This window comes from Biomphalaria glabrata, chromosome 3, assembly GCF_947242115.1.
Source record: "Biomphalaria glabrata chromosome 3, xgBioGlab47.1, whole genome shotgun sequence".
Lineage (NCBI taxonomy): Eukaryota > Metazoa > Mollusca > Gastropoda > Planorbidae > Biomphalaria > Biomphalaria glabrata.
The window spans coordinates 12910333-12937402 of NC_074713.1; the positions used below are offsets into that span (position 1 = coordinate 12910333).

The window sequence follows — 27070 nt, forward strand, 5'->3', positions numbered from 1 at the left end:
CTTTCTTCGACAAGGTGAGTGGGGGGGGGGGACAGGGGGGGAGGGGGTTTGAAACTAGAAGACAAGCAACCACAAAAAAAAAAAAAAATTAAAAAAAGACAAAGTACGTGTAATTGTATCAATTAGTTCGGACCAGCCATGTGATTACATTTGTAATAGATCTAGACTTAACAATAATAAATCTGTGCGATTAGAAATATTTATTCCAATTGTTTTGTTTAGCACAATTTCTTGCTTTGAACTGTTTCACTACACTAGGATCCTGTCACGTGTCTGGACCAGTTGGGAGACCGGAGAGTGCTTTTTAAAAGCGTTTCTAAAAGTTGTATAACTTGAATTTAATATCAGGGCCCAAACCTCATCAAGGGAGCTAAGTCAGCTTATACCACCACATACATCAAGTACAATTTCTTTTTCTTGTTCAATATCAAACAAATTAATTAATTGCCAATAGTTAATTAACTAATTAGTTAATTCTTTTTTTTTTAAATTGATCTTTGTTTTGTCAGGTACAAGAAATAATTGTGCCAAGCTTCCAATTGGTCTGATGATGGATGTGGGAGAAATAACGTGTAAACACTTTGTTACCAGACAGACAGACAGACAGACGAAGTTGATACAAGCTTTGTAAAAAAAAAAAAAAAAAAAAGCTAACATCCGCCAATTTAAAAAAAAAAGAATTTATTCTCATAATTAAGAACATTGCATCAACAAAACTGTATGAGAGTGAATACAAAATAATGGGATTGAATTGTTGAATCCAACAAATCATGAAGTACACCCACAACAACAAATAAAATGTCCACAGAAGAATAAAAGTTCAATTCACAGACTTTGCTAGGTCTATCGTCTTACCGCGGACACATTGTCAACGAAATTTTATATTGACTACAAATTTGGCGCACAAAACACAAAAACAATGTAGAGCACACTTAGTAACACTGTGCAGAAGTCAACTCCAGTTTGACCTAATTTACTAATCACATGACGTGAAGCTTGTCCTGGTAACTGACGGACATTTTTGTTTCAGTTGCTCATAAACAAATGTTTGACTTTTGCATAAGTAACAGCAAGATTAGTGTGTCCAATAAGAACACAGTATTAACATGTCACCAAAAACACAACAATCAAAAACAATTAGATTCTGTTACACTCTTGGTCAGGTGTACATACAGACACACACACACACATTTAGATTGTTACCCGTAAAACATTTTCAGTTACATTTCTCGCGTTTATCTCCAACGTTTTTGCTTAAGCATTCTGCTGTTCGTTCAATCATTCATATCTTCTTTGTACAATCATTTAGATCTTGTTTGTTAAATCATTCAGATCTCGCTGGTTTAGTCATTCCGATTTTGTTTGTTCAATCATTCCGATTTTGTTTGTTCAATCATTCAGATTTTGTTTGTTCAGTCATTCCGATTTTGTTTGTTAAATCATTCCGATTTTGTTTGTTCAATCATTCCGATTTTGTTTGTTCAATCATTCCGATTTTGTTTGTTCAATCATTCAGATATGTTATTTTTCTCTGTCCCCCCTCCCCATCTCCTCCCACCAAATTCTTTTTCTCTCTCTCTCTCTTTTTCTTTCTCTCTCTGTCTCTTTCATTCATTTCTAGTGTATAACCTCTCACAATTTCTTATGATGACAATATTCTGTCAATCAAATGTTATTTTCTTTAAAGACAATTTGTACAGAAATCTTGATGAATTAGTTCTCAAAATCACCCCATTTTTTTTCTTCCCACATTATTAATGTTAACTTGTCAACAATAATAACACTACCATAACTGGACGAAATAATAACAAATATAAGAACTGTTACAATTAATTTGAGCTTTTAAAAAAATCTGTTATCGATAATGTCAGTTAAGGTCAGTAAGGTCCGTTTAGGTAAGAAATGCCAGTTATGGCCAGTAATGCCAGTTAAGGCCAGTTACTATTAAAGTTGTTTGAAATTAAAAGTTGTTTTGTTTTTTTTTTAAATTGAAATTGCAGTCGTCTTGACCAGTTTAAAATAATTCTCAACACACACACACACGCACACACACTGACGTCATCAAATGTCACTAAGTTATTCCAGACGCAGCTCTAGAGGGCATTCGCTCTCTAAGCCAACACGCATCAATAGTCACTGTACCAAATAATCACAATAATATACGACCTTCATGTTCCGTCCATACATAGGAACAGAAATCGTATCGACTTTTTATTTCGAATATCTACGTAATTATTTTGGTGATCAAATTATTTTAACACAAACATGATCACAAATTAAGTTTCTACTTTTTTGTCTTAAATGCTTTTGGTGAATTGAGAAAACTTACGGACAGTTTTAAAAAAAATTTCTGATACATCGTCTATAATTAAACCTTATGGTAACACTCATTAGGAGAATGCGCTGACGCTCGTTGGAACGTACTGCAAGCATAAGATTGATTGTTTCCGACATTGTATTGAATCACTGTTATTCAGTTGAACTTACAAGCATCATTCTTTTAAACTTACAAGCATCATTCTTTTCAACGCTTCAACAGACAACCATTCATATTACATGCACTCATTGTATCAGCACTGACACGATAGCCTTCATCCCACAGACAATCCTTTGTCACGTAAGAAAATGTTCCTCGTGGATAATCATTCACTTCACAGATAATCATTCACCTCACAAATAATCCTTCAGCTCACAGATATTCATGCATCCCACACCGGCTGTACACACCATCACCACCATCTAGTCTGTGGCTGCATCAACGGGTGGCTGTAGCCCTGAAGGACGTTCATGTTGTTGACGTTGGGGACGTTCAGGTGGCTGATGGAGTTGTTGTAGCTGCAGCTCATGTTCATGCTCATAGACATGGAGCTGGCCAGGGTGGAGGCCGCCCCGGACCCCATGTGCCCGTAACCGTTCATCGATGTCATGGGGTTCAGCCCGCCGTGGTTCATCCCCATGTTGGACATGCCCGCCTGCATGGACAGATGATGCTGATGCTCTGACGACTTCAGGGAAGAGTTCACGGACGGGCGCTGGCAAGGGATGCCGTCTTTGACCAGGACGGGAACGGCCACGCGGCGAGGTGAGGGAAGAGGGTTCAGATCCGCCAAGCCTTTCTCCTGCCGAGACCTCTTCAACTTATAGCGGTGGTTCTGAAACCAAATCTTCACCTGTACGGGAGTGAGCCTAATGATGCTGGCCAAGTGCTCCCTTTCAGGGGCGGAGAGGTAACGCTGCTGGCGGAATCTCCTCTCGAGTTCGTACGTCTGCGCTTTGGAGAAGAGGACTCGGCGTTTCCGCTTTTTGGGCGGGTCGCCGTTGTTGGAGTCGCTGTGCGAGTCGGCGGCGTCCTTGACCTTGTGCTTGCTCTCTGAGTCGCTCTTTCCGTCCTCGTCGTCCTCGTCGTCCTCGTCCTCCTCCTCGAAGCAGTCCTTGATGGGCGTGGCCGTGTTGCTGCTGCGGTTGTCGTGCTGGGACGTGTCGCTGTGCATGTCTATACTGTTAGGGCTGCTGATGTTGGTGGCGTTCACTGGGTGGTGGAGGGATTGCGGCGTCATAGTGTTCAGATCTGCAAAGAAATTAATAACAAAAAAACATTATTGCAAAAGAAGTGACTCATAAACCCAGAAATACATAGATTAGAAAGTAAAGTCATTGGCAAAAAAATAACTAACCCCATTAGGGCAGCTGTTTGAGATAAACATTCATAGAAAATTAAAAAGATTGTGGAAATAAAAAAGCACCCTTTGGGTCAGGATTTTGTGATTTCACCATCACAAAAGAGATACAAGACACCGATAGCAAAGATAGACACAAAAAATCTTTTGTTCTCCTGACAATCAAATCATTATATAGAAACAATATGATATAAATTTTTCACATGTTAATTATGAGTGAGTCTGGTGTGAATGTACATTTTGGTTTCTTATAGTTTTAATTTTTTATTTGGTGCTATGCACAAATTGTAAGACAAATTATTATTATTATTATTTTTATTTTTATAATTATTATTATATAACATTAGAAATATGATATGTATTGAACATAGGAAAGCCTCAAGAGTTGTATCTAAGTCTTTCACGCTTTCACTTCAGCACAGTAATCTATTCTTTTTTACACTTCGATTATAAGCATCTGTTTACTTTCTTATTTAATAAGATTTAGTAAGGGGAATATGAAAAACAAAGCGATAAGAAGAAATGTGGTGATGATATAATTGAGACTATAAGAAAAGGGTAAAAAAAAAAAGTAAATAAAACTTTTGAATAAATAGACAAAATAAAAAATGTCAAAGACGCCATGTTTAAAGGTATTTGTTACCAACTAAATAGTATAAATTACTTTGTGCTCCAAGCAAAAGAGCATAGACATTAGCCGAAGATTCAAAAGAATTATTAAACGGTTTATTTCAATACTTTGTTTCCTAATACTTCCGTACTCTGTACACCAAATACACCGAAAAGGATTGTTATTTTTGCAGACATGTTTAAAAATCTCCATTTAAAGTTATAGTTAGTGTTATATATAGTGTTGTAATTATTTTAACTTTAACATTTCTCTTAATTGAGAAAATTAGGTGTTATATAACAAGAAATATAAGATAAAAACTTATTGAGCGATTGTTTGTCTCTTAAAATTAATGAATGTTAAATTTAAAAACATTTTTTACCCCCCTCCCCCACCCCCCATCCTTCTCCCTGAGAAAAAATCCTTGTTAAGTGAACCTATAGATCTAGTACACCTTTGAATATTCCAACAATAAGCATTTAGATCTACATCTAAATTCATATTTATTTATTTTTAGTTTGAAAAATTATAACGGTCAAACTATATCTATATAACTAAATATAACTATATATATCCCCGTGTGACCAACGAGTTCTTTTCTCAGCGATATACATCAACTGTTAAATTTCTAGAAAAATCGTTAGAGCCATTTTTGAGATCAGCTGTCCTCCCACTCTTCATGAAGGAGTGACTTGTAAAAAGAGTTTTGACGCATGAAAATCAGAGAGACATGTTTGGCGAAGGGGAGGACTGACGCCACATCTGAAACGCACCAGATGACACCAATGCCAGGGACGCCTCTGGACAATAGCTAGGCCTATATAAAAAGCTTTTACAACAAAGCTATCAGAACTATCTAACGCTTTGAGTCTGATAAAACATGACGGCCGGATGAGTCGGAAGAGAAAAAAAACAACAAAGCCAACTCTGAGTCGATCTATGTTTTAAAATGTTTGTTAAGTAAACTTGGAGGGAAAAATGGTAATATGAAAACTTGGAGTAGGACATGTTATGCCAAACAAATATTGTAAACATAGCTCCTGTTAAGCAAGCTGTGTCAATAGGAGGTTATCGTTTAACTAAAGCAGACCAATAGAGGGCGCTGTAGGTCCCGGGCCTTTATTGTGTTTTCTTTCTTTTGGGAAGACATTAAAAGACCATTTATGAGTCCAGTGTTAGCAAAGATTAATCACGTTGCACAGTGTGAGGTCAACTGTCCGACGTCTGCATCTCGTTCAGCCTCCGGAACGGCTCAAACAAACGCGCGTGCATATCCCGACCATCGTGAGGGAAGTCCCACTCCTTGTATTTCCAAGTAGACCTCGGCGCTCGTCACGTGCCGGAGCGCGTGCCGCTACAAGGAAGGCGTTCCTGCATGTTTTTCTCTGTGCGGCGTACGTAAAAACGTTTTTTCGCGCATGCGCATGCACCGCCGGCGCTTTGTTCTTCACATCCGGAGCATCCTCCAAGCGATGAATCTATTGTCGCTTTCTTGACTACTTTCGCGTTCTTCTGATGCCTTAAATAACTGAGCGCAGCACTGTTCGGTCAACAGCGTCCGGGAGACTTTACTTAACGATGTAGGAAGGTGTAGGACAATACCTGGGTCCTCAATTAGACCGCAGTTTGTCTTTGATTGTCATTGGCTTTTAAAAGGGGGATAATTTATGGACGCACTTTTTTTTTTCTCAGTGACGCTCACGTCCTGGTTCAAGCAGTGAGATGTCCCTGGTCAGTCTGGCGTGTTGACTTGTCTCTTAATGTAGTCTGCAAGCCTGTGGAAAACTAATTATTAACCCTTAAATGTCCAGAGGAATAATAGAGTAGACTAGACATTGATGTGTGTGTGTGTGTGTTACATTAATCTCAGTCTCTTTCCAGGTTCTCTTTCTTTACTTGTACCTGAGATGAACTCCTATTGAAAAATCAGAGCAGGAAGGACTAGTCCTCCCGTAGTGCTCTGGCAAGAAACTTAGCCGTCCGGCGTAGTGCCTCATAGCTACCATACAAGTCGAGTGACTGCACAGGCAAGTCCCCCCTTAGCTCGCGGAGCTGGGGACACTCGTACAAGACATGCGACACTGTTTCGACGCTCTCTCCACAGTGACGGCATCGGGAGTCAAAGTTAGTGCGGAACCGGGCAAAGTATGCCCCAATAGGACAGTGTTCCGTCCTGCACTGCGCAACTATTGACTGCTCTGACCTCCTCAGTCGCCACCATGGATCGTCGCGATCTGGGTGACGCATGCGCTGCCAGACACCACGTGCTCTGTCGGATTCCTCCCAGGACTTTAACCACTTCTCATGAATGAGTGCTCGGATTTGTGCCGTTGCTTGTAAGTACGTGCTTGGTGCTTCGAGGTGTGTGGCTGCCATTGCACCCTCCCTTGCGAGGGCGTCTGCCGTTTCATTGCCCTTCACGCCGCAATGTGAAGGCGCCCACTGCATATAAACGACAGCTCCAATAGCTCGGCGGATGTTATCTGCGGCGCCGATTGCCTCTTCTATTACGGGCGACCCTCCCCCGCCGCCACCCATAACTAGGAGACTGGAGCGAGAGTCAGTGACCAACACCACCGTAGTGGCGTTAGTCTCGCGTTCGAGCATTCGGGCCCTAATGGCCTCGAACGCCCTAGTTATCCCTGTAAGTTCGGCATCCATGGAGCATGCAGCGTAGCCGCATGGACCAGAGAGCCTATCTGGTTCAGTCCGGTCGGGGTAGACAATAAGGGCCCCATACCCCGATCTATCGGGGTCCCTCATTACCGACCCATCGGTATAGCAGAATATGGCATCTGATGGGTAGGACTTTATAGTAATGGATGCCAAATTTTGGAGAATGGCAGGTGTTAATCGCCTCTTGGTGGCTCCCTCTTGCCCTAACAGGGACAGGTTTATTTGTGGGGCCGGCAATCTCCTCCACGGAGGGCATGTACTGATTCTCCTAATGGGGATTCTATCAGTGGAGAGTCCAGCTGTATTTGACAAATTGGCCGCTATATGTAGGAACGATCGCATTTTAATGCGGTTCCTCTCTCTCCACTGTCGCACTAAAATTGAGGTGGGTAGCCTAGAGTCGCCCCTTTTGTAGCGCTCGTAGGCCGTAAGTACTGCCCTCTCCCTCCTAAGATATAAGGGTGCCACGTTTGTAAAGATTTCAGCAGCGTTTGTTGGGCTTGTCCTAAAGGTGCCACAAATGAACCGTAGAGCCTGTGCTTGTACCCGGTCGAGTGATTCGAGGGCAGTTTTACTAGCGTATACTTGAGCTGTATAGCTGTATTCGATTTGTGATCTGACTGCCCCTAGATACAATGTGCGTAGCATGTCAGCTTTGGCACCCCACTTTGTGCTGGCCAGCTTTCTTAATAACGCTAACTTCTCCGAGGCTTTTCGTTCAACTTCCTGGACGTGCTGGAGCATTGACAGTTTTCTATCCAGGGTCACCCCTAGATATTTTGGCGTATTTTCACGCTGGAGTCGCAGCCCACCGAGTTGAAGCTCGAATGGAGCCTTAAGGATGTCGATTCCTAGGCTGAACAGGGACCAGGTCGTTTTGGCAACGTTTATCTGAATCTGCCATTTGTCGCAATACGAGGAGATGGTATGGAGGTCTGCTTGAAGTGCCGCCTGGATTTGGTCGGCTTTCTTCCCGGTTGACCAGAGGACAATATCGTCAGCATATAGCAGTTTTTTGGACCGTAGTGAGCTGGGCAAATCATTAAGAAAGGCTATGAAAAGTGTACAGGACAGGGCAGAGCCCTGAGGCAGGCCATTAAGTTGTTGTTTTGGCTTGCTAAGGGAGTGCTGGTATTTTGTACGTGTGCTCCTCCCTGACAGAAAGGATTGTATCCAATTGTATATCTTGCCCCGCACACCCATAGCTCTTAGCTTAAGATAGAGGCCTTGCTTCCACACACGATCGTAGGCCTGTTTTAGGTCTATGAACACCGCGTATGTGCTCTCGGACCTCTGGAACCCGTCGGCCACCTCCTGTGCGAATGTCGTGACCTGATCGATCGGGCTCAAGCCTGCCCTAAAGCCGGCCTGTTCTGGCGCCAGGATACCGGCACTCTCAAAGCACCAAACTAGCCGCTCGTTAACCATTCGCTCAGCAACTTTGCCAAGGGTTGAGGTTAGTGAAATGGGTCTGTAGGACTCCACGTTAGTCGCGTCTTTTCCCTTCTTAAGGACTGGCACAATGACAGCACTCTTCCAGGCCCCGGGCAGTCTGGACTCTGCCCAGGTCCGATTCATAAACTCCAGGAGTTTATCTCTCGCAATGCCCCCAAGGTGTTTTACCATCTCGGGGGTAACCTTGTCTGGCCCCGGAGCTTTTCGGTTTTTGCACTTAGCTATCGCTCTGTCCAGCTCAGCACGACAGAAGGGCGCGTTGCACGTTGCTTGGCTTTCCGGCTCATCTGGCTCCCTCTCGAGCCTCTTACGTTCTTTGTTGAGGGCTTTGGACGTGGCAGACTTCTTTTCGGGCTTGCTGATTTTAGCAAAATGTCGATTCAACAAGCCGGCCATTTTGGTTACCGTCGAGACCGGCCCTCCGGGTGACAATAGAGGGGCAGCCGTTCGCGCTGTATCTTTGGCCTCTAGGTTTCGCAGAAGACGCCAGGCTTTCGAGGTATCCCGAAGATCCATCCCGGCGCAGGCAGCGTTCCAATGGTCCGACCGGACGCGTCGGGCCAGTTCACTCGTGGCTCTGCAGAGCCGATTGTACTCCCGCCGGATTTCAGGGGTACCCTTCCGTTCAGCAAGTCTCCGGGCTCGCTTACGTTTCAGGACCAGCTTATTCAATTCCTGAGACCACACGCGTTTCTGCCTTACGCCAGGATAAGTCCGCGGGACAAACCTCTTGGCCGCACCCAACATAGCTGCTGTTATTTCGCCGTATATGATGTCAACGTCCCTATCCTCCACTGCAATGTTCATAAGGGCAGTGTTGACTGCTGCCTCGTAGGCTGGCCAGTTCGCCTTGGTGTAACTCCATCTACGCGGGGCTTTTGGGGTTACACCACTGGCCTCTGAGAGGGCAATTGTGACTAATATAGGTCTATGGTCACTTCCAATGTCATCTAGGACTTGAAATTGAGTATGTGATTCTAGGTTAGCTGTGATTAGAGTAAGGTCTGGTCTAGATTGGCTGCCATTTCCGGTATGGTATAGAGTTGGGGGAGTATGTTTATTTTGCAGACAGAACAAATTAGAATTATTTAGCAGTTCATGAATTTTATGTCCCGATGAGTCGGTTGAATCATAGCCCCACTGTTGAGACTTAGCATTAAAGTCTCCTGCGATGACGTTGTGAGTATTGATATTAGTACAGTCATATTCGAGACTAATTTCATGCTTGGGGGGGTTATACAGATTAGTTACCGTGAGTTTGCGCCCTAGTTTATGTATCTCGAGGGTGATGGCGTCGGTACGCCCATGCACTCGTGGACCGGGGACTTGTGTAGCAACCAGATTGTTACGTACATACGTGATGAGCCCCCGGCAGTCTGTGCATTTACACTTAAATGCGGTATAACCGGTGATACTGGCATTTCGTTTGCCAGTTAGTGTCTCTTGTAGTAAAGCCACGTCTATTGCCCTCTCGTGGGGGAGTTTTGAGAGCTCTAACACCTTTGGGATGACCCCGCAGATGTTAATTTGTAAGATCAGGAGGGACCTTGTGTTTATGGGCTTAGTCCCTGGAGTGGGTTGGATCCCACTAGTGTCAATTTGGGTTGTTTGGGGGCCGGAGGCTCCCGTCACTATTTCGCTTCCAGTCATATTTGCCTGCGGTGTATCTAGGTCCGCAGGAGGTTGTGGCAGACTTCCATCAACCTTATTTGGATCGGACCTCCGAAGGAGGTACGAATGCAGTGTTCGTTGAGAAGAGGACTTAGGTGGAGGAATTTTAGCTAACTTTTCACGACCTGACAAATTCCCCCTCATCGAGGTCGCGGGGCGACTAGTAGCTGACTTTTCGTGTCCAGGCCTGACGCCCACTACCCGGCGCACGGAGCCTGTTCGGGTCTGCTCGTGCCCGCTTTTTACTGTGTCTGTGTCAATCATGGTTGTATGGTTAAGGCCGTTGGCGGCCTTAGTTACTGCTCTAATGCAGCAGCGTGCATGGCTTATACTTATGTCGCCACTAAGGGCAAGGCAGAGACCTGCCCAAGCAATCACCGCCACAGATTGGCATATAAGTTTCCTGCAAGGCAGGAGTGGGGTGGCACGCGTTTCTCGATATTCCCAGTGTCAGAGTCGCCATTGGTCGCGGCGGATTCCTCCACTAGCGCGCCAGGGAACGGGCTAGTTAGAGCCTAGCTCGTGGACGCCGACCGGTCCGCCCGACGCAGCCCGCTAAGGCCGCGCCAGTCAGTCCAGTCTTTGCCCAAAGTGAGACCCGCGAATCAGCCGAGTCCCAGGAGAACCCGACCAACCCTCGAGTTGGTGTCCAGCGCTATCCGCTTTTCGGAGATCCCGTTAGGTCTCTTACTCACCGTTGCCCCGGGGCCCCACAGGGGGGGGGGGCTGGACATAACCCCTTTGATTTCCTTTTACACTTGCCGGCTGCTCATTCATCAGCGGCAAGCAACCAGTACCCTTGGCCACTCCCAAAGAGCGGAGTGTTCACGCGGCGACCACGATGAGGTGGTACTGGAACGCCGCGTTTACTTGTACCTGTTTCTACCTATGTCTCACTATTTCTTCCTATTTCTCCCTACGTCTGCCTATTTCTATCTATTAGTTGTTATTTCTACCTATTTCTACTTCTTTCTACATATTGAAGGTGTAGAAGACGAAAAGGCTTTGTCCTCATGAGATACGGGAAAATATGTAGGTCGCAACTGGTCATGTGAAACACTACACTCGTCCTTATTTAATCTTCGCAATCAAATCATTAATACTTTTGTCTAACTATTGGTATTTATTTCTACCAACACAAGCCTACTTCCTATCAGTTATAATACAACATCATTGTCAATTTCATTTTAACTCTTGTATGGTATTGGTGGTAATATCAAAACAATACAATGGGAAAAAAATTATATACAGATGTATGCTTGCGTGCGCCAACGTCATGGTTGAGTGAGTAATTATAACACTTTTGAAGCTTCTCCAATGATTATAGATGTGAAAACTTTATTGAAACTGGACATACATTAACAATACAAATAAATATAGTGGGATAAATATATATATTTTTTTAATTTAATTCTTTCAATCAAGTTTCAAATCATGGAAAGACATTTTTTTTTACATTAAATAAGCCATTAAAAGGTGAAAAAAAACAACAACAGTTTTCAAGAACTCAATTCCCAATTGGAATGTCTCCGAGTTGATCATTGTTGTTTCTTTGAGCTTTTGTTGTTGTTTTTCAATTTCATTCTTTTAAAAAATTAATGTTACCAAACGGCTTAGCTAATGAAAATTGTTTGCTTAGGAAGTTTTAACAAAAACAGATATTCTACAAATTTCATTGAATCTAGAAGATCAAAAACATACAGCGAAGGAAATCAATAATCAATTATCAAAACAAAAAAAAACAACAACAACAACATCTGATTTCTTTGTCTCTTATATTATTATTTGTCAACAAGCAATACATATTAAACTCACAATTAAAAGACTTAATCAAACGCTGCTCAAACGCATATTTTTTCTTACACAATTTAACTCATAATCACACAATCAAACACTGCAAACATGATTTACAATCAGTTAGTCAATGTACGATACCCTCAAGCCATCTTCTACGGACAACTATTGAACGGATTCTGGGCATTACGCTGGAGTCTAGTGTCACTGATTGGGGTCTAGAATTACTCCATTGTAATAATTGCACAATACCAGTGTGTGACACCATCACAGAACACATCAGACAGACTAACAAATTCTCGAGCAGTGAACTCTGTTCAATATCACTGGCCTATATGTTTATTTCTTCTGTGCTCTTTCCACATTAAAGGAAGACATTTCATTCCTAGATGGATTGAAATACTAATGGCACTTAGATTCTGTTGCTCCAGTGGTGACCAAAGGGCATTTCACTTACCGACATGCATGCCACAGTATCGCCACTGACAAGAATCGTAGAGCCCAGTGGAGGTACTGTACTGATTGGTGAGTCGCGAATGAAGGTAACTGTCGTCTGACTTCCCCTTACGTACTTACTGCTTACGTAATGATTCATTGAAGTTCACAAGTTGTTGCATTTGTCAAATATTGTGGTTATAGTTGATACAGTTAGAAATTATGATCACATCCTTTCATTGTTCTAAAGTACTATCAGGATATGACCGCGGCCTGCGGGCCTTAATACTGGTTGTATGTTAAACATAGAAAATGCTCCCTTCACATTTTAAAAATTTTATTAGGAGTGTGAGTGTGAATATGGGTTTACCAGTTCAGCCAAAATATTCATATCCAATATAAAATACTGTGAAAACGGGCTTACCCGGTATGTTAACATGTTTCGTTCTTTAATAGAGCTACAATTAGGTAATTTTTGGTCTATTTTTAGGGCCTTCCAGTTATGGGAGGGACATTAAACATACATCACGGTCTTCGCCATGATCTAAAGAGAATTTATACCAAGTTTTATCAAGATTGGTCAAACGGTTTTGACTTTTATTCGGAACACACATACATTCATATCTACATTTAGAGTTAAGCTTGACTTTCTTTCTTGTATAGTAACTAAACGATCATTCTTATATCGGAGCTAGAAGTTACAAAAACATTTCCACGTGTCACGGCTGTAAAAGTTTTGTTACATTAAAAAAACAAAAACAAAACAGACATATTTTTAAAATAAAGAAGCAGTAAAGAAAGAAGAAATGTAAGAACAAATAAAGAGAAAAATGGAACAAAAGATGAAAAACAAATGAATACAAAATGGAAGAAAGACAGAAGTGAATATGGAAGACAGAAGTGAAAATGGGAGAAAGATGGAATAGAAATGGGAGAAAGATAGAAGAGAAAATGGGAAAATGATAGAAGAGAAAATGGGAGAAAGGTGGAAGAGAAAATGGGAGAAAGATACAAGAGAAAATAGGAGAAAGATAGAAGAGAAAATGGGAGAAAGGTGGAAGAGAAAATGGGAGAAAGATAGAAGAGAAAATGGAAGAAAGATAGAAGAGAAAATGTGAGAAAGATAGAAGAGAAAATGGGAGAAAGATAGGAGAGAAAAAGGGAGAAAGATAGAAGAGAAAATGGGAGAAAGATAGAAGAGAAAATGGGAGAAAGATAGAAGAGAAAAAGGGAGAAAGGTGGAAGAGAAAATGGGAGAAAGATAGAAGAGAAAATGAGAGAAAGATAGAAGAGAAAATGGGAGAAAGATAGAAGAGAAAATGGGAGAAAGATAGAAGAGAAATGGGTGAAATTGGAAAAAAAAAATACTTAAAACAAATTCAAGAAAAATGGAATAAGTGACGGAAAAAAAAAGTTACAATAGAGAGAGAAAAATGAAAGAAAAAAAAAGAAAGAAAAAATGTAATGAAAAGTTGGAAGACAAATGAAAGAGAAAAAGGAATGTTAAAAACATTTCCACCAGACAAGTCAAAGAAAAATAAAATGGCGAAAGATTTCAAAGAGAGAACAAAAGTCTAACGGAAGGAGTCCGAGAGAAAGAGAGAGAGAAAGAGGAAGTAGGAGATGTGTTAAGCAAGGTGAATCAATACAAGAGCAGAGCTGATGAAGTGGCTGAATGACACACGCTAACTGGGGGCCAGTATCGACTGGCTCGGTGTTTACATGCAGGAGACATTAAGACCACAAACTCGTGGACACAAAGCGGGGTAAAATGTCACGGGCTAAATTGTCACGGCCCTGATTTACATCGTGTCGAAACAGCCATTATGGTGGACGGGGGGTGTGTGTGACAAACACGGGGAGACAATAAAGCCACGGAAATCTAGTACGTAAATGGATGCAGGGGCGGCGCAGCTGAGTGAGGATGATGGGATCTGCAGGAAGGAGGATACTATTGTTGAGCACTAGACGCCCTTTATTGATGACACCCTTCTTTTGGTAACGCCCTTTCTCCTTTTGATTATGTTCACTACGACCGTCTAATTCTTACATGGTTGCCTAATAGGGAGATCTATGCTTTGGAGTATGGTCACAAGGGTCGAACCATGTCAGCTTCCATCCCCTGCGGTCCTGAAGCTATCCTCTGCAGTCCTGAAGACATCCCCTGCGGTCCTGAAGCTATCCCTTGCTGTCCTGAAGACATCCCCTGCTGTCCTTAAGATATCCTCTGCGGTCCTGAAGACATTTCCCGCTGTCCTGAAAACATCCCCTGATGTCCTGAAGACATCCCTTTGTGGTCCTGAAGACATCCCCTGCGGTCCTGAAGACATCCCCTGCGGTCCTGAAGACATCCCTTTGTGGTCCTGAAGACATCCCCTGCGGTCCTGAAGACATCCCTTTGTGGTCCTGAAGACATCCCCTGCGGTCCTGAAGACATCCCTTGCTGTCCTGAAGACATCCCTGAAGATGTTCTGGGCTAGCACGTAACGCTCTGAAGGAACGTCCAAATAACAAGACAACCATTCATCGTATTTAGAGACATCACATTTCTTTGTGTGTGCGTGTGTGTGTGCGAGACCAATCGTTATAGAAGGCCTGAACACTGACCTGCAACGTCACAGCCTGTGGGCAGTTTAGACCAATAGCTCGTTGTCATGTCGTACAGACCTGTGACGTGCTGTGTGTGTATTCGTGTATTTTTTTTTTCATGTCTGTATTGTAAGCTTAAAGATATCGAAAGTAAAAGGCTGCATTGAATGAATAGCAAACATATCCTCGAAACTCTAAATCCGGTTGCTAAGGGCGCATGGTGGGCGAGGAATCATTGTGGGTACTCGTATGTGTACACGTCACTACCTATTAAGAGGGGCGAGGACTTGCGATGTCAACATTATTAAAGATAATATACACGGCAAACGTATACATTAATTGTGTATACATGACAATACATTGACTCAAGGAATGTTTAGTTCTCATTGACCTACATGACAATACATTGACTCAAGGAATGTTTAGTTCTCATTGACCTACATGACAATACATTGACTCAAGGAATGTTTAGTTCTCATTGACCTACGTGACATTCAAAGAAACAGAAAGCTTCTTGTTTTAAAACAAAAATGGAGTTAAAGTCGAATTTTTTAATTTGTAGCCTCCATCGGGATTAAAACTCGAGACGCTCAGTCCCTCACCCAGGAGATTTACTGCCCGCAGTACACCACCCTAGATAGCAATTGAGTTGAAATAATGTCTGGATTAAATAGCGTTATTATTTGGTGATCGCAGTCATGATTAAAAATGTGTTTCCAAGTTAAATTTGAATGAAACAATTTCCTATTATAATTAGAATAAGTGGTTACTGTTCTGTAATATACCGAAATAATTCTCAGTAATTAAATATCAATTTGCGACTTTTCAATGGAGAGAAAGTCAAAGACTCTCTACATTTCTACTAAACTTTTTTCCCCTCTCGATAAAAGAAAAGTAATATAATATTTTAAACAATGAATTCCTATTTTATATTCAAACAATAAAGTCAACTAAACATTCCTACTTTACGTTCAATTAGAAAGTCAACTAAACATTCCTACATTAGTTGTCGTTGAAATATAAAATGAAAACAAAAAAAAGCCAGTATGAGGATGGAACTGCCAGGTCGTATGGTATTTGATCTGGTTAATCGTCCCGGGTTCAAACTTCGAATCTTGCTCGCCTTTAGCCCCTGCCGTCGTGTGAGAGGTTTGGACTAGCTTGTTAAAATCATTAATTCTAAAAGAAGGTCCGAAACATGTTAAACAAACAAACAAACGGCACTTGCACGACGCTCTAACCACTTAGCTAACTAGCCATACAATCATTTGAAATATTTCAGCTCGAAATTAAGTATTCTCAATTTTTAGCGGCCCCCGAAAGGGGAAAAGACATTATTAGTTTTGTGCGAAATGTCTGTCCGTCTGTCCCGTTTAGATCTCGTAAACTAGAAAAGATATTGACAATCCGACATCACAATATTTAAGACCATTCAAAGTTCTGATGCAACGGCTACTTTTTTTTTCCTGAAAGCGAAAAATCTAATTTTTAAAATCAGTTATGCAAGCAGTTTTTTAAAGAGAAAAAGCTAATTAGTATGCATTATAAGTTATACCTAAATTAAAACAAATACTAATCTGTAAATGTCATTTTCGAAAAGTTTGTAGCTGCACCCATATCACATGCCACTAAGTCTGAAAGGGGAACTAGTTAGGCCAGTTTCAAATCTAACTTTGCATTCACTTGCACCTATCCTTTGATCAGCTGTACAGTTGGGGCACTACACAAGATCTGTCAACCTTCTTTCTCCATTCTTATCTCTCATTTGTCTTTGATATAATTTCATATGGATGTTCTTTCTGAAAATATTGAAGCCTGCCTGTGTGGACCACTTCGGGGGCCGATTTTGAGTTTGTGTTTCCACACAAACTGTCTTTGTAATCTTGTTACATATGGCTTTGAGTTTTTGACTTGTGGCTTTGAGTTTTTGACTTGTGGCTTTGAGTTTTTAGACAATGAATATGTTTTGAAACAAAGTGTGAATTTATAGCGTATGAAAATATTTGTAATTGATTAATGCAGTGAAAGGGAAACTACTACCCTCGGGCTAACTCCGGACCGCTGAAAGGCTTAATCCGGCCCGCCAAGTGGTTTGCAATAATGAATTTAAAATATCCATTTCATACACAATGTAAACCTTCTAGTTTTTTAGCATGAGAGTTTGTTTCTTGTTGATCTCAATGTGCAGGTGTGTAAAGCATTACGAGAGTCTGAAGTCTCCGAATACAAAAAATTAGAACAACTTTTAAATGTTCTTTTTGTGTTTTTTTTTTAAAGAAGAGTGGAGCTGGAACTGCTTTTTTTTTATTAAGTAAACAAACCACATTTGACGAGATTATATTCACTGACTGATGTGCATAAAAACAGGAATTTTGATGAAAACTTTTAAACTTGAAGTAATTTGATTTTGAAAGAGGATTTCAAAGTTTTCACGAACTCCAGATGACCAAATTTAATATCACAGGCTGACAGAATTTGTGCAGTGTTTACATGTTCATGAAAGTGGATAATTTCAATAATGAAACTTTCAAAAGACTGTCTTTAAATAGATTGAAGGATGAACATTTTAGTTCACTCATGGTTCACTCTGAAGAATAACTATGTCGTAATTTGAACCGAATTCATTAAATCTAAAAATAAATTTCTGTATTTAATTTTTTTTTAAATATATTTTTGGCCCATCAAAAAAATTTTGTTAAGTTTATGGCATGCTACTAAAAGAGTTTGACCATCACTGGATTAATAGGTTAGATTTAATTAATGGTTTACAATTTTACCAGAATTTCACGTAGAAATAGGTTTATTAGGTTAGCATAAAAAAAAAAGATTATGATTGTGGGGCTGTAGAGGTGGACACATTGCCGATGGGATAACCAGTTGAGAGCAATAATCGTTAATTAAAACGGGGAGTAGCCACAGAATACAATCAAGTTAGAATACGAGTACTTAATCTTACGCCCTGAGAACGTGTCTTTGAAATAAAATAATTAGATTTAGGTTCTAAGTTTTCATGGTGACATATAAATGTGAATCATCAATACAAAGTTTGTGTATAAAATCGATTACGCAGAAGATTTCCACCACTATGTACATCATGAGACAGGCGGTATCGAAGGTTACAAACGCCGGCTTCAGGAATCGATATCGCGAAAAAAAATCAATGATAACAATTACAACTCTTTGATTTCAAACCTGTATTTGTTTCTTTGTTTCTGTTTGTGTGCGTGTTTGTTTCTCTGTGTGTGTGTTTGTTTCTCTGTGTGTGTGTGTGTATTTGTTTCTCTGTGTGTGTGTTTGTTTCTGTGTGTGCGTGCTCTCATGCGTTGTAAAGCTCTCAATTGTCTGTATGAGTCGCACTTCAGATGAAGTGTTCTCAAATCGCCTGTGTACGAACCTAAATAGTAGGATCATCTACAACAGTTTATTGCCAAATGATCTAGTCGTCTGCTAGATTGACAACGTTGTTTGAACTTGCTGTCCTTGGTTCATAATGAACATTGCGTTTTGTGGTTAGTTGCAAAAAGAAAATTCATTATGTCCTAGCCCGGTGATATCGACAGACCACTATGGGGAATGCATTTCGGACTGTCTTCACAATGGTCCCGAGTTCGGATCTCGCCCGCTATCATCTCCTGTCCTGCAGGATGTCTGAGCAGAGGCGGTCCTAGGAGTACGCGGGCCCAATGCAAATGCCATATGCGGAGCTTAACCCTAAACTCTAAACTCAACAAATCACTCTAAGAGCCATCCTCTTAATGCGTCAAGATGTCGACAAGGCTTTACCAATCTTCTTCTTCTTCTTCTTCTTCTTGAAACTCAGGTAGAGTTGAGACTTCGGCTCTTGGAACTCTAGGCCAGCAAAAGTGAACAAGAGCTCCCTCAGTGTACACTCTGGTGGGTGGGTCAAGCTCAATCAACCATAACGAGCAACAGGTCCTTGTTTAGAGCTATTTTCGAGTAAAGTCACCAGACTGTATGTCAGTCTAAAGTGTACTGTGTACGATAGACTAGAATGCCTGACAGATGCCACACATAGTTTAACACGGGCTGATGTTGACAAAAGAATCACCAAATCGTGGGGCCGAATCGTGCAGAGCCAGTAGTTGATTATCACCTGATTGTCAGCATCTCTGTAGTTAGAACCCTATTAAATCCCTGTATTATTATTATATATTTCACTTTTCATCGGTTTTACATTTCATTTTGTTGTTCACGGTGATGGGTTGGAATGCTGACCTTTGAACCTTTTCATTTCAATAAATATCTGTTTTCCAGATCGTAGGTCTACATTTATTTAGCAGATGTTTTTAGTGTTTCTTGAAGTTGATAAAGATCATGTGATTAAATTATTAAAGGCCTTTGTTATTTGTGAAGAGAAGTTAAATAAAAGAAATTAACTTTTAGTTAAATAAAAATTATTTTTTTAAATTAAAAAACTAATATTACAAAAGCGAATATAAAGATATACATACATAAGTATAAAAGAATAGCATGAGTATAGGTAGGTCTAGTGAATTCTTTAGAGTTGAATGTAAGGAATAATAGAATTCACGGGCTAAAAGCATATTGTGAGGAGCGTTGGAATGTTAAAATGTGAAGCGAAGCGCGAATGCCCATTTAAAAAAAAATTATGATAAAACACGCGAGATTTAACACGCGCGAGATTGTGAGTAGAATAGCAGACGACAGGTGAGTTTTAGATTAGAAACAAACACTGAACTTTTCCGTTGATTGCTAATTAATGTTTATATATGAATCAAATGGGTCTAAGTTAGTTGTACATGTATAGTTTAGTATTGGAGAGGTATTAGAGATCTAGTAAAGTATTGGAGATCTAGTTTAGTATTAAAGATCCGGTTTATTATTATAGATCCGGTTTACTATTACAGATATAGTTTAGTAATGCTCATATTTCCTGGTGCTATTAGAGCTTGGAATGGGTTGCATGAGTCAGCCAGGAAAACCAGTGACTTGGCAGAATTTAAGTCATTGATTAACATGCATGACAAGATTGACCTAGGAACACGCGTACGACGTAATCATCATCTTATTTCGTAAGATAAGAATTAGAGATCTAATTAAGTAATATAGATCTAGTTTAGTATTACAGATCTAGTCTAGTATTACAGATCTAGTTTTGTATTAAAAGTGTAGCCTACTCTAATTTTTCAGGCCAAGTTAGTTATTCATAGTCTAGTTTAGAATTACTAGATTGGTTTAAATATGCTGGTCTAGTTTAGTAATACATGTCTAGTTTTCAATATCTGGTCCAGTTTAGTATTATAGTTTAGTAATACATATATAGTTTACTATTCTAAAGGTAGTAGATAACTCCATTTCTAATTCTGTCTTACATGTCTAATTTAGTATTAGAGGTATACTTTCATAATACCGGTCTAGCCTGACAGCACTGATATATATATAGAATAATCTAGTAGCACTGATGCATATCGCGATTAAATCCATTCCTAATGAAGTGTCTCTTAACGACGCCATTTCCTCGGTCATCTTTTCATTGCGCCTTAACTACACATGTTTGTCTAGCACATTGACTACACATGTTTGTCTAGCACATTGACCAACCTTTGACATTTGGAGGATTAAATACATTGCCTTTACATGCAAGTAGTCTCTGTTCTATTATAACTTTCTATATAAATATAATGCGGCGTATTGTTTTTATTATGCGGAGAACTATGTACCTTTAAGAGAACAAATGGTTAATAATTAAAATTCTGTGCATAGTCTTCTTAAAAATAGAAACATAAAGTTCGCTGTGAAATTTTCATTAAAAATAAATAGTAATGAAATAAGGGAAATTGTCTTACAGATCAAACAGGCTAATTTCAATTCCTCTATTCAACTCATACCTTCGTAAAAAAAAAAATTCTTCGTGGAACCTGGACACGGTCCTCAAAAATGGCTCTATTGAGTTTCCTAGAAATTTGACAGTTGATATATATCGTTTAGAAAAAATGACTAGCTCGTTGGCCACACTGGGAAAACCTTAGTTTGAAAGTTATAATTTTTCAAAGAATAAAAAGAAATTTAAATTTGAATAGATAGCTAAAAATATTTATCTTGAATGGTCTATATGGTATTTCCGTATGTAGGCATTAAGTTATTAAAGATCAATTCATGTTCAGGAATTTTGTGCGCATCTCCTTCTAGGTCTAGATCTAAAGGCCTATCATTAGAATATTAATTACTATGAAGTCAAGTAGCAGGGCCGGACTGTGGTATTTTCAGGCCCTAGGCGAAGTGAACTAGGTGGCTCCAAATGAAATAGAAAAATAAAAATGAATGAAAACCTTCCTGCATCTAGATCTAAATCTACAAATAAAATAAATTGCGCGATTTCCGTAGCGTTCCGTATTTCATGTTGAAACATAGTAGAGACCTAGAGCTAGGCTAGTAGAGAGTCATAGAGTTCTGTAATATTTGAGAATGGATTTCAGTTTTTTCTCTATTTATTTTAGTTTTGTGTGAGGCCCTGTGCCGGCGGCAGGCCCTGCTAGTAGATTTATACATTCGTTTAATTAACCAGGATTTTTTAAATCTTTAAATTAGCAACAAAAACGCTATCATCAGATTGCGTTTCACATCTATCTAATCATCTACGGCATGTGTATAAATTTGTATGGATTTATAATTGAACGTTTTACATTATGTCAGTTCTAGTTGATTCTTATGCAACGTTTTAGAAGACAGTTCCTGAGATTGTAAATCTGCTTTCCATTGGCTTCCTTGTTAGCTTCTGAAACCATCACAAAACTTCATTTACTTCGTTGACAGGATGTTTAATTGTCTATTTTAAATTTAGAGTCAAATTAAAAATAAAATTGGAATACGAAAATGTCATTGAAATTATTTTTGTTAAAAATGAACTGAACACTTTAAAGGTAAGAATATAAGAAGAAATGAACAGGCTTCGTGAACATAAACAAGGAAAGTTAAAATTTTGTCAGAAAAAAAAACAACTAAATTAAATAAAATATAACTAAAAAACTAAAACTTCAGGATTTCTGAATTTAGCTTTTATCTTTCTTTCTTTTAACCCATGGGAAGATATAATAAACTAAATAGATCTAACAACAGAACAAATAGACCTAACAAATGTAATAGATCTAAATGCGGACTGATAACGAATATATACCTATCCACATGTCCTTGTTTGTGTGTTTAGTTTAGCTTTTTAAATATATTTCAATGAATCAAAATCGCTTTGTGCTCATGGCCAAGTTTTCTTTTAAGATGTACCATCGAAAACTAATTTATCATTTGTCAGTCTAAAAAACTTCAGTTTCTTAAAAGCAATAAATAATACAGAAATGCATGAATGAATTATGTTGCTAATGCCGGACAATGCAAGAGAGAGCGACATTTTCTCCTCAGAAAATAATCATTTGTCTGACATGTGACATGTTTTGACAAAGATCAGGACATCGTCTCCTCCATCACATATTTTGTGACATGTTGTGACATAGTTAAGGACATTGCCACCTCCATCATATATTTTGTGACATGTTGTGACTTAGATCAGGACATTGTCACCTCCATCACATATTTTGTGACCTGTTGTGACATAGATCAGGACATTGTCACCTCCATCATATATTTTGTGACATGTTGTGACTTAGATCAGGACATTGTCACCTCCATCATATACTTTGTGACATGTTGTGACTTAGATCAGGACATTGTCACCTCCATCATATACTTTGTGACATGTTGTGACTTAGATCAGGACATTGTCACCTCCATCATATACTTTGTGACATGTTGTGACTTAGATCAGGACATTGCCACCTCCATCACATATTTTGTGACATGTTGTGACATAGATCAGGACATTGCCACCTCCATCACATATTTTGTGACATGTTGTGGCATAGTTAAGGACAATTTCACCCCCATCATATATTTTGTGACATGTTGTGACTTAGATCAGGACATCGTCACCTCCATCACATATTTTGTGACATGTTGTGACATAGATCAGGACATTGCCACCTCCATCACATATTTTGTGACATCAAAACTGTTATTTGACTCACCGGGACTCCCTCTGAAGCTGCTTGGTACACTATCACGACCCCCCTCCAAGTCACAGCATGACAACTGTTATCTTCTTGGCCAGCCCAGTTCGAACATCCCAAACAAAACAAAATACACTTGCTACGTGTTATTGTCGACCTTCAAATTGTACATAGACCTTCAGGCGTTAAAATAATTGTAGACAGATCGTTTAATTCAAGGGGCCACACAAACATCTCCGACACTTTTGTCATGGGCGGCATCAAATTCCAATTGACGCAAGCTCATTTGGCTTCAGTAGGCACTGTTGGCAAGGGGCCGGACCGTCCCACAGGTCGTAGTTGGAACATCACTGAACTAATTTAAACTTCTAAGGTTTTGGCGTTTAAGAAAAGGTTGGGTTAGGCTTGGGACACTAAAGTGTAGAATTGGACTTATTGACTATTAATTAAAGTAAAGGTAATCGATGACGTTTTGATTGATATATGGTCATCATTTAATATCTAAACAAAGTGTTCGGATTAATAGATACTTTTAAAAAATACAAATACAACATAAATAACACGCCTATTATCTTCTTTGTATGCTTTCTATATGATTAGGTTTATCAATTTAAAAGTCTAGTTTTAATAATCATTGTGAGCTTAATTATTTAAAACAAGTCTTTTTATTTTAGGAAATCCCAACTTTTGTGATATTTATTTTTAGCTTTTTCATCATAGGGGCCTTGGCTATTAATAAATCTATCTTTATTTAAAACAAGACTATTTTGCTTTATGTCCTAATATGTGTTGTTCTGTAAAGTTGAATGGTGCAAAATTAAATCTTGTGTTATAAAATGGTTCTTTGTATCTGCATACAAATGCTAACTTGATTTTTTTTTTTAAATCTATTCCGTTCGTAACATCATAATTAGCAGCTGCACTTTTTAAAACATTTATTTGACAAATACAAAAATTGTATATCATTATATGCATAAAGGCGTCAACAAAACAGCTTGCTTATTCCCTCGTGTGAACATTGTATTTGTCAAACATGTAAATAGTACGAGAACACTAGAAGACTGAGTTATTGTACAAGAAAAATGCTATGATACATTTTTTATATTAAATTTAAAAAAGAAAAAAAAAATTCTTTCAGAGCTTAATTTAGATTCTAAATGTAGACCTTCTCCGAGAATGACCAGCTCACTGCGAAATTACGTCAGCGGGGAAGCGGCGACATCAGTAAACAAACAACTGACAAAAGGATTTTTTCTTAAATGATTTTTAGTTGGTATCATTCCCGTAGACCAGCAAGAACAACTCAAAGTTAACGGAGAATGAACAGCCCCCCCCCCCAACCTGATCTGTCTGAATTCAACTCGGAAACATATTCGCAAACATAGAAGCACACAAGAAGCTCAAAATGACATCAAAAAATGATTGAACACAAAGTCTGAACACAATAAAAGAGAGTCAATAGCATCGATGAACAAGAACTTCAGTACTGTTCAATATATCAATAACAGGCTGTTAGTAGTTGAGCCCAGTCACACAACCAGCAGCGACACGCGAATCAGAAATGAGTCAAGTTTTGTATTGACTGTGTTCTCTCTGTCCAGAGCTGTGTTTTGTTAGTGATCTGGTAAGTGTATGTATAAAAACAACAATACCTTTATTTACCACGTATATCTTGTGTGCTACTGTACACATGCTTGTCTAATCATGTACTGTTTTTTGTAATGCACAATAGTAAAACAAATTTCCTCACGGATAATAAAGATTATTATTATTATTATTATTATTATTATTATTAAAGCTTTAGAATATTTGTTTTTACAAATAGTAAAAGACACAAATTATAAATTATATGTATGTGGTAGAACACAAAACAGTTGGATAACGTCATGGACGCATGTGGCTCAATGTTTTAAGGCTGAGGTGCTCAACCTTTTTCGGCCATATCAATTTCTGAGACGCGTGTTACCGCAATTTAAGTCAATGGTACTCCGATCTTCTGCGGCTTTATTATGTACTGTGGGGGAGAAGTTTCGATAGGCCGGATAGCACCCGCGGGCCATGGTTTGGGCATCATTTAGTACGTGGTCCTAATTCATTGAGAGATAGTTCATTGTTCATTAAACTATTAAAAAAAAGAGACAAATTTCGTTGACTGAAGACATTTGCCAAAAATAAGAAACCAAACACAGCAGACAAAATATTGTATTAGCCTCCAGTGTGTGTTTTGCCTAAATGTTCCATTACAACGTGTTGATAATGTTGATAATGTTGAATGTTGCCCTAATTAGTAATGCGATAGTCACAGAGAAATAGAACGGAAATAAGGAAATCAGTTTTACGCTATTTCACTGTTACGAGAAAACCACAAAGACATGGACAAATGGTGAGTTTTAAGAAAGTTCTAAAATAATTATAATAACGAGATTGACTTTAGTAATAAGTAGACTATAGTAATTATCCATAATGAATGAATGGTTCAATTACTTACATCCGCAGTGTATACTCTCATTTGTCTGCAACCAACGAGTGTATGGATTGTCATTGTCGTAATAGGATTGCTGCAATGCAGAAATGTCAGTGTCTCTGTTGGACAGCCCTCCGGGCATCGGTATTTGCAGACGCCCTTGTCGGAGGTGTAGAGATCCCCCTTCGGGATGAAATTGAGCCATGGGCCTGGGGTGCGGAAGCCCCCGTGGCGGCGACATACATGCGTTGCCCGAAGGAGAGACCAGAGCGGCAGCAGTCTTTGATTCTGGAAGGTCCAGAAGGTCTTTGACGGAGAAGCGATGACCCCTGACGGCGGCCATCTCGAACTGTGGATCCATGTCCGAATGATCGACACTCCACTGGCTGAGAATCGTCCTAATGATAGAGTGAAAATTATAAGAAATAATACTGTTTTCTGATTTGATAGAATTTAAATGAAGCCGCCTTTGAATTTACAGCAGACGCGAAAGTGAGAACTCCGACGTTGGGTTGTAAACAAGTGGGCAGACGATGAAGAGCAGAAGATATACATGGATCATTCACTGCAAGACAAGCTCCAGGGTCAGGGTCAGAAACTTAGTCCTTCTTCCTGTAGCAGACGATCCTTACCAACTTCATGCCAACTTTGTTTTCTGTATTATTTTCACTTCAGCCTTGTTGACAAACTAGCCTATTTTCAGTCCTTCTGACAAAAATAGTGTATTAAGTCGGCTATTCAAACAAGGACTTGAGATTCGTTGCACTTATATACAAAATACATTTAAAGAATGCCCAGAAGTGATGCTGTGACACTACAAATCATAACATGCTGCGCTAAGTACCTTCAGGTAAATGTCAGCCAATACTGGCAGTTGTCACAATGTATCTGGGTCTCTGCATGAATCAGGCGATGGCATGTTGTGTGTCAGGTTGTAATTTCTTTTGATTAATCCAGCAGACGACTTGCAGACATGCGCCAACGTAATCCTTAAGTCAAGAAATTTGAACACTAACCACTTCACTGAGGTGCTTTCGTAAACTCCAATAGGAAAGAGACTTTTACATTTGAAAAAAAAAAATGAAATTGAATACTAATAGAAGATAAATGCTAATTAAAACGTTTTTTTTTCTTTAAAGACAATTTTTGTCTGCGCAGAAAAAAAAATATATTAGAAAAACCTAGCCGGTACACGAGTGTAGTTATAGTCTTGAAGATAGAAGCCCTGGTGCTGATCTTTCTCTATACGCTGGGATACTGAAACATTAAGGAACACTTTAAGCGGCATTAACAATAGTCCTGACTCTCTCTCCCCCTGCCAGACGTTATCTTTCGGTACTTTAAGTCAACTGATAAAAGCTAGATAGCGAGTCATGGGTAATATGTCGTCGAGTGATTTGGCGGGCTAGTCGACTTTGAAAAAAAAAATCTTGGAAGAGAGGAAAGGTCGGGGGGGGGGGGGTGACACATCTAGAGGGGGGCAGACCCAATCCTGTCTTTGAATGTCACCATTTTTTTTGTGTCCAGTTAGCCGGCAAGCTCTAAGCGCATTGACGGGTGTTAAACGCCCCAGCGGTCTGATTGTCAACCGGCTTTTTGAAAGCCAGGGAGGAGGAGGCGCCGAGATGTCGCCCTCTCTAGCGCCCCTCCCACTTGCAAT

The 27070-nt window shown here is 39.7% G+C and overlaps 1 protein-coding gene across 1 annotated transcript; it reads right to left on the reverse strand.

Moving 5' to 3' along the window:
* Positions 1–664: 664 nt before the first annotated feature.
* LOC129925210 (homeobox protein Nkx-2.2-like) lies at positions 665–26851 on the reverse strand. The gene is made up of 2 exons (XM_056024271.1): positions 25435–26851; positions 665–3568 (listed from the first exon to the last, which is right to left on the reverse strand). Exons 1-2 carry the CDS (start codon positions 25769–25771, stop codon positions 2730–2732), a joined length of 1176 nt encoding a protein of 391 aa, XP_055880246.1. The 5' UTR covers positions 25772–26851; the 3' UTR covers positions 665–2729.
* Between the last annotated feature and the right edge of the window lie 219 nt (positions 26852–27070).